This window comes from Daktulosphaira vitifoliae, unplaced genomic scaffold (assembly GCF_025091365.1).
Source record: "Daktulosphaira vitifoliae isolate Bord-2020 unplaced genomic scaffold, ASM2509136v1 Scaffold_1, whole genome shotgun sequence".
NCBI classification, from domain to species: Eukaryota; Metazoa; Arthropoda; class Insecta; order Hemiptera; family Phylloxeridae; genus Daktulosphaira; species Daktulosphaira vitifoliae.
In genome coordinates this window covers 83,175,833-83,185,034 of record NW_026099572.1, presented here as the reverse complement: position 1 = coordinate 83,185,034, position 9,202 = coordinate 83,175,833, and the positions used below count along the sequence as shown (strand labels likewise).

The window sequence follows — 9,202 nt, the reverse complement described above, 5'->3', positions numbered from 1 at the left end:
AGTTCCCAGTTTGGGAACAACAACCTACCAATGGGGATGTTTATTTTATAATCAAAATAGGAAAATGATGAGTAAAAATAAAAAAATTATCTTTTTTTTTATCTACATTTTTCGTTAATCGTTAAGCGGGTAATGATAAAGAGATGAATGAAAAAACAAATAAAATAAAAGATCCTGATACCTTGATAAATACTAAAATTATTTAAGTAGTTATCATTAAAATATACTTTATACTGCATTTTAAGATTATCTTTATCAAAGTTAAATTGTTTACAATAATTATTTATATAGTATATAGCCCTAGTGTGTTATAATAGCTCAATAGAATGTATTTTGATAATATAATTATTTAACACCTGTTATTATTAATTAATTAGTAATTAAAAACCTTATAAAAATTTCAAAATCGGGTTATGACGCTCACGACGATATCTCATTAAATCATCCCTCAATTTGATAATAAAATAGAGAATAGTAATCAAATCAAATCAAAGTTTTAAAAAATTATTTACTGTTAATAACAAGTAGTTAAAAAAAATTGGATTTATTCTAAAGTAGGGCGTATTACTCTTCTATGCGAATAATTGCACCATAAATTTTTTTTTTAGAAATCATGTGACGTTTGATATGAGTGGGTGTAATTAATTTATCTTACCCGCACGTCAAATAAATATAAAATGTTTTATAAAAAAATATAATCAAACCATAAAAAATAAATATTTAATTGATTAAATTATCCTTAAAAATTACAATTTCACATATTTTAATTTTTTGGTTTAAATTTGCTATTACTTTTTTTAATTTAATACCATGGTAAAAATAATGGATTGAAAACATTTGTATTTTTTTTTAACACATTATATATGAAATATTTACAAATGTTCTTTTATTTGAAAATTCGATCGAATTTAATGGAAATTTCCAAAACATTGAAACATACTGATGTTTCATATAAATAAATAAATATTGAATACATGATTTAAAAATTCAGATATATTTTTTTTAAATTTTGGTCATAATTTCAAAAATAATTTCTATTGAGCAAGTAAAATAATATAANATTTCAATAAGAATTTTTATTGAGCAAGTAAAATAATATAATTGCTACCAATAAAACGATTGACATTTTGGCTTATAGAATTTATTTAAAATATAATGTCACAGATAAATAATATTTCAAAACTAATTAGGACAGCTATTTTCGTATGCGTAGTAAATTATATCAACAAAACCTCTTACACTAGCTTCATAAATGGTATTTCTACTCCATGGACAATTATTTTCGTGGGCGTATTTTAAACAAAGAAACTGACCATTTGCAGCAGCAAGTCTTGTAGTGCCTTCATCCCATTTACATCTATTTTCGTGGGCATATTTTAAACAATCTAAATTACCGTGCGCAGAAGCTGTTACTATTGTACCTTCATCCCAATTACATCCATTTTCATTAGCAAATTTCAGACAACCAATGCATCCACTCGCAGCAGCTTCCCTTGTTGTGCCTTCATCCCATTCACATCCATTTTCATAGGCATATTTGAGGCATTCTAAATTTCGATTTGCAGCAGCCCCTCTCGTCGTACCTTCGATCCAATTACATCCATGTTCGTGTGCATATCTTAAACAATCTAAATTACCATGCGCAGAAGCTGTAACTAAAGTTCCTTCATCCCATGGACACTCTTTTTCATGAGCATACTTTAAACAGTCTAGACAACCACTTGCCACAGAAGCCCTAGTTGTGTCATAATCCCATTGACATCCATTTTCATATGCATATTTTAAAATTTCAAAACTACCTCTAAAAGCAGCAGCTTTAATTGTGCCAATGGCCCATTTACATCCGTTTTTATGAGCATACTTTAAGAATTCTAAATTACCATAAGCGGCAGTAACTTTTGTTGTTTCTTCATCCCATGGACAACCATTTTCATGTAGATATTTAAACATTTCAAAGCTACCTCTTTGAATAGCCGCAGTAACTGTGCCACTATCCCATGGACATCCATTTTCATGTGCATATTTTAAAATTTCAAAACTACCTCTATAAGCAGCAGCTTTAGTTGTGCCAATTGCCCATTTACATTTGTTTTCATGAGCATACTTTAAGAATTGTAAATTACCATAAGTAGCAGTAACTTTTGTTGTTTCTTCATCCCATGGACAACCATTTTCATGTAGATATTTAAACATTTCAAAGCTACCTCTCTGAATAGCCGCAGTAACTGTGCCACTATCCCATGGACATCCATTTTCATGTACATATTTTAAAATTTCAAAACTACCTCTAAAAGCAGCAGCTTTAGTTGTGCCAATTGCCCATTTACATTTGTTTTCATGAGCATACTTTAAGAATTGTAAATTACCATAAGTAGCAGTAACTTTTGTTGTTTCTTCATCCCATGGACAACCATTTTCATGTAGATATTTAAACATTTCAAAGCTACCTCTTACCATAGCCACAGTAGTTATTCCATCATCCCACGAACATCCATTTTCATGTACATATTTTAAGATTTCTAAATTTCCACTTTTAGTAGCCGCAGTAGTTATACCATCATCCCACGGGCATCCATTTTCATAAGCATATTTTAAAATGTCTAAATGACCACTTTTAGTGGCTACAGTAGTTATTCCATCATCCCACGGGCATCCATTTTCATGTGCATATTTTAAAATTTCTAAATTTCCACTGTTAGTAGCCGCAGTAGTTATGCCATCATCCCACGGGCATCCATTTTCATGTGCATATTTTAAAATTTCTAAATGACCACTTTTTGTGGCCACAGTAGTTATTCCATCATCCCACGGACATCCATTTTCATGTGCATATTTTAAAATTTCTAAATTACCACTTTTTGTGGCTACAGTAGTTATTCCATTATCCCACGGGCATCCATTTTCATAAGCATATTTTAAAATGTCTAAATGACCACTTTTAGTGGCTATAGTAGTTATTCCATCATCCCACGGGCATCCATTTTCATGTGCATATTTTAAAATTTCTAAATTACCACTTTTTGTGGCTACAGTAGTTATTTCATTATCCCACGGGCATCCATTTTCATGTGCATATTTTAAAATTTCTAAATGACCACTTTTTGTGGCCACAGTAGTTATTCCATCATCCCACGGACATCCATTTTCATGTGCATATTTTAAAATTTCTAAATTATTATTTTTAGTAGCCGCAGTAGTTATGCCATCATCCCACGGGCATCCATTTTCGTGTACATATTTTAAAATTTCTAAATTTCCACTTATAGTAGCCACAGTAGTTATACCATCATCCCACGGGCATCCATTTTCATAAGCATATTTTAAAATGTCTAAATGACCACTTTTAGTGGCTACAGTAGTTATTCCATCATCCCACGGGCATCCATTTTCATGTGCATATTTTAAAATTTCTAAATTATTATTTTTAGTAGCCGCAGTAGTTATGCCATCATCCCAAGGGCATCCATTTTCATGGGCATATTTTAAACAATGAAATTGATCCATAAAGGCAGCGGCGCTTGTTGTGCCTATATCCCATTTACAGTCATTTTTGTGGGCATATATTAAGCAATCTAAATTACCATAAAATGCTGCTGTCTCTATTGTACCTTCGTCCCATTTAGCCCCATTTTCATGAGCATAACGTAAACAATCTAAATATCCTCCTGCTGCAGCTTCTCTAGTTGTTCCCTCATCCCAAGAACATCCATTTTCAATGGCATATTTCAAACAATCCAAATTACCATTTAAAGCAGCAGCTGCAGTTGTACCAAAAGCCCATTTGCATCCGTTTTCATGGGCATACTTCAAAAATTCCAAATTATCATAACGTGCTGCTACTTTTGTTGTTCTTTTATCCCATGGAAATCCATTTTGATATAAATATTTTAAAATTTCAAAATCACCTCTATCGGTGGCGAGAATATTTATTCCATCGTCTAATGGACATCCATTTTCATGTGCATATTTTAAAACTTCAAAATTACCTCTTACGGTTGCTGCAGTAGTTATACCATCATCAAATGAACAACCATTTTCATGTGCGTATTTTAAAATTTCTAAATTACCACTTTTGGTAGCTGCAGTAGTAATGCCATCATTACACTCCCATCCATTTTCGTCTATATATTCTAAAATTTTTGAATTACCAACATCCCATGAACATCCATTTTCATGCACATATTTTAAACAATCTAAATTACCTCCTAGAGCAGCATATCTACTTATGGTTTCATTCCAGCGGCACCCATTTTCGTGTGCATATTTTAAACATTCATAATGTCCTTTCAAAGCTGCGTTACTTATTGTTTTTTCACTCCATTTACAGCCATTTTTATGTGCATATTTTAAACAGTCTAAATGACCATATTTTGCAGCTTCTTCAGTTGTACCGGCATCCCATGGACATCCATTCTCATGTGCATATTTTAAACATTCAAAATGTCCATTTAGAGCAGCGTTTCTAGTTGTTTCTTTGTCCCATAAACACCCTTTTTCGTGTGCATATTTTAAACAATCTAAATTACCTCCTAGGGCAGCAAATCTACTGATACTATCATTCAAGCGGCACCCATTTTCATGTGCATATTTTAAACAATCTAAATTACCTCCTAGAGCTGCATATCCGCTTATGCTTTCATTCAAGCGGCACCCATTTTCATGTGCATATTTTAAACAATCGAAATGACCACATTGTGCCGCTATTACAGTTGTGTATTTATCCCATGGACATCCATTTTCATGTGCATATTTTAAACATTCAAATTGTCCATTTGAAGCAGCAGAGCTTGTTGTTGTTTTATCCCATTTATAGCCATTATTATGAAGATATTTTAAACAATCTAAACTACCATTTATTGCAGCCTCTTCGGTTATGCCTTTATCCCATGGGCATCCATTTTCGTGGGCATATTTTAAAATGTTTAAATTATTTCTTGTGACAGCGGCAAATATTGTGCCTCTATCCCATGGACAACCATTTTTATGTGCGTATATTAAACAGTCTAAATTACCTCCTAAAGCTGCAGAATGAGTTATGCCTCTATTTAAACGACATCCATTTTCATGTGCATATTTTAGGCATTCAACATGCCCATATTCAGCAGCAGCACTTGTTGTTGTTTTATCCCATTTACAGCCATTTTTGTGAATATATATTAAGTTTTCTAAATTACCATATTTTGCAGCTGCTTCGGTTGTACCTACATCCCATGGACATCCATTTTCGTGGGCATATTTTAAACATTCAAAATGTCCATTTGCAGCAGCTTCAGTAGTTGTATATTTATCCCATTCACAATTACTTTCGTAAGCTAGTTTTAATGTTTCTATGTCACCAATTTTAGCAGCCATTCTTGTTGTACCTTTTTCAAATGGGCATATTTTTTTTTCACCCGAATATTGATTTTTAATACCTAAATGAGTACAATAATTATTTTTTATTTTTTTTTTTGTAATCGAATTTTATTTAGATTACTAAACAATTGCATATTAAGACACCAACAGTTCAATTATAATTATAAAACTTTTTTTTATTTAAGAATTGTAAATTATGATACCTGAAATTCGCCAAATTAACAAAAAAATGAACAATATTAACAAAAAAGTTTATTTTGAAAAATATAGTATGATTACAACATTTTTGTTATTAAAAATAAAGCAAATGTGAAACCAGAATGGAATGAGCAGCAATCGTCTACAAAATATCGCCTAATTATTATAAGCTACTGAAATTTATATTTTTATAAGTTTATATATCTATTTACCTTCGTTAAATATGAAACAGGAAATTATCATAAAAAAATATACCAATTGCCATTTCTGGAATAAAATGAAATAATTTCTTAGATTTCAATCAACTACTTCATATGAAATATGTTACTCACCTCCATTTTTATTCTTCTTATTTTTACTTAAATAATATATTCTGAATAACTACATTTTTTTAGTTAAATAGGTTATATATAAAAATTCTCTGGTATAATTGATTATTCTTTGATATTATTTAATTTAAAAACATTATTTGCTTAATTATTATAGTCAATCTATTTATACTTGAATGTAAAAAAAAGTTCGTGATCGGCACAAACACATTCTTGTTTTAATAAAATGAGATAAATTATTAATAAAATTTAAATTATATACATATAAATGTACTTCTATATATTTTACATTATTTCGCTTCGATGTGAAACTGAGATGATATTATCTTTACCATAATGGGGTTTTTTTGTGTATGTCTGTTACTTTTTTTCAGTTCTTACTGGACAGTTATTTCTTAACGATACGTAAAAGATCACAAAACGTATTAAATTGAAAACATTATTGTCAAAAATTGAAAAAATCCTCCAAAAAATACAATTATTAAAATTGACGAACGTTGATATTTTTTAAAGAAGAAGAGGTACAGGAAAACCAAAAAAAAGATAGAGGACGTTATAAAATTCGATATGAGGACTGCTAATGTGAGACATTGTGTCAAGTTGTAATTAATACTAAGAAAAAGGATAATGTCTATCAATCACAAAAATTATCTCAAATACTCAAACCCTACTATATTATTAGTGATTCTCCTGTAACAAACAGATTTTGTTAAATTTATTTAGTATCATTTTAAATATCTAAAATACTATTTTGAATCAAGTTACAAAAAAAAATTTTTTTCTTTAAACGACATTTTACAAAAGTTTGATGATGTTAAATTTACCTATATTATATTTATTTTTAAGTAATACTTAAATAATCACTCAAAATAATACTATTTAAATTTATTGGTCGTAAAAAAAATGTATTTGATATTGAAGTATTTATTCTATAAAACATAAATGTATATATTAATAGTTTATCGAATAAAATTGTATGTAATTTTAAAATAAATATAAGCTATACATTAGAATAAAACTAAATGGTAGGTAAAAATATAAAAAATATGAAATTTCAGTTAAATGTGAAAATTTAATATGGTTTATTAATTATATAAATAATATATTGCATCATCATAGCTAATACACTTAACATCGTACAAAAATATTTAAAGATATTGAATATTTATTGATAATGGCATTTATAACGATGTTTTAATTCTTTTAGTATTATCGCTTATCCAAAAAACATATGTGCAAAGTGTTTTTATAAATTTCGTTTTGTACATCTAGTAAAAGTCAGAAGACTGAGGGGGGTAGACCCATAGAAACATAAATAATCACATGGAGATGATAAGGCAAAGAGGAGCAAGAAGAGAAAACATGATATCCTTAAATTTCATATCATTACTTTATTTTTTTAAGAAAAAAAATTCTTTGTTGAGCTTATTTACACGAAAAATTCGTTTTCTTGAACCCTGAACTCAACTTTTATTTTCAATTATGTTCTAATTGTTTTGCAGTGTCCATCTTACAAAAATTGTGTAATCTATTCAAGTTGAATATAAACAAATAATTAATTTACCTCTCATAACAGCTGTACTGTTGTAAAAGATATGAAAAAACTAATGTCTAATTTCAATTTGTAGGACTATACAACAATAATTTTAAAACACTATGGTCAATATTCTAATTAATATTGATAATTAATAATAATCTAATCACCGTGATTCAGTAGGTATTCATGAAATAAAACTATATGGAACTACAGAGCAAATTGAGAACCACTTATAATAATATTTCCCGGATTTTTATAGTTCGGCGTTCTACAGTCCGAAATTTAACGACCCTGAATTTTACAGTACGGTTTTTAAAGTTTCCGTAATTATACAGTTCCAGTAATATACGTCTCGTAGATATTTATTTCGGATAATTCATGTTCCGCCCATTTTATTTCCGCATAAATACGGCCTCCCGCCAATTTTTCTAAATTAGTTAAAAAGAACACTTTAAATTCGCCTTTCTATAAAGTTGACCAGGTTAACTTGACCTGAAGACGTCTTTAGTGCGTATCTCAGTTTTTCTAGTGTTACAAATGTCTATTATCATATAATATTGTATTGTCGACTTTTTATAAATTATTCAATAAATTTATAAACTATATTTATACATAAGAACATTATTTTAATCTATGATAACATGCACAAACTAATAACATTGGTGAATAAATAAACACAAATAACGCTGACGATGTAAAAAACGGAGACAATAAAATATGTTAAAAAAAGATGTTTTTTTTTATTTTGTTTTTGTAATAAACCAAAAATAAACAGAAAGAAAAGAAAAGAAATAGAAAATAAGAGAAAGCATAGGTTAAATATAAAAAGAAATTGGCGGTACTTAGTAAATTATTATGTTTATTATTTATTATAAGTTTTTAAGTTTTTTTGTAGATTTAATTGTTTTCAATTTTATATAAATTAATTTTCTCATTAATTGTTTCTCTCATTAATTATTAATGGTTTATCACGCAATAGATTGTTGGAAGTTCGAAAGCATAGGTTAAATTGTACTTACCTTACGTCCTGTGTAATACAATAATATTTCAAGTAATCCAGTGTTGATTTCCGTATTAAACGCACTACGTATACGATTTACACTATATGTCCTATAGTCTATATAATTAATTACAAAAAACGACTCAAGACTTTAAGTAATATGATTTAATTACACAAAGTCTAAGACTGATCTTACTTGTAAAAGATTTTAAACATTCTGTATTTTATTATAAAAACAATTTTGATTTTTTTTTTACTTATTGATTTTTTTTACGTTTATTGAATAAGTATTTTTTTAGAGAGTATATTTTTTTATTGAGAGATTGATACCAATATTTCTTAAATTTTCCTCTGGCCTGGCCAAAACAAGATTCAGAAATATCTATATCTATGTAAAAAATTTATAAAGGCAGAATTGTGGTGGCCCAATGTGTCCCGGTGCTAAAATAAAGCACCTTGAAAGGATGCGGCACAATAATAACCAAGACAAAAATTAAACACTGCAAATATATTCGTAAGTTTCTCTGCGTTGTCTGCCGGCGCGATGTTTATTAAAACAAAGACATTAGCAACGAGACTAGCTACCCAATACGCATAGGCTTACAAATATATTCTAACCTAACATTCCTACTTCTAGAACAATATCTACTTGCAACCTTTACTCTATCTGCCGGCGCGATGTTTGTTAAAACAAAGACATTAGCAACGAGACTAGCTACCCAATAAGAAAAGCTCACAATAATTTTTTATTATTAAATAAAAGTCTAAATTTAGGTTGGATTT

General features: G+C 29.0%; 1 protein-coding gene across 6 annotated transcripts; it reads right to left on the bottom strand.

Annotated features, from left to right (window-relative positions):
* Positions 1-1,066: 1,066 nt before the first annotated feature.
* Positions 1,067-5,954, bottom strand: LOC126903601 (uncharacterized). 6 transcript variants are annotated; one of them, XM_050681916.1, is made up of 4 exons: positions 5,886-5,954; positions 5,766-5,820; positions 2,205-5,414; positions 1,067-1,961 (listed from the first exon to the last, which is right to left on the bottom strand). In XM_050681916.1, exons 1-4 carry the CDS (start codon positions 5,889-5,891, stop codon positions 1,183-1,185), a joined length of 4,050 nt encoding a protein of 1,349 aa, XP_050537873.1. In that variant the 5' UTR covers positions 5,892-5,954; the 3' UTR covers positions 1,067-1,182. The 6 variants fall into 6 exon arrangements, with proteins under 6 accessions (XP_050537873.1, XP_050537855.1, XP_050537893.1 ...); XM_050681898.1 differs by having other exon boundaries at positions 1,067-2,042; positions 2,286-5,414; XM_050681936.1 differs by having other exon boundaries at positions 1,067-1,799; positions 2,286-5,414.
* Between the last annotated feature and the right edge of the window lie 3,248 nt (positions 5,955-9,202).

What these genes read in the sequence shown, in the direction of transcription:
- LOC126903601 (XM_050681889.1), bottom strand. An exon ending in CTGTTTCATATTTAACGAAG is followed by an intron (nt 5,415 to 5,765) that starts GTAAATAGATAT and finishes GTACTCATTTAG; the next exon opens with GTATTAAAAATCAATATTCG.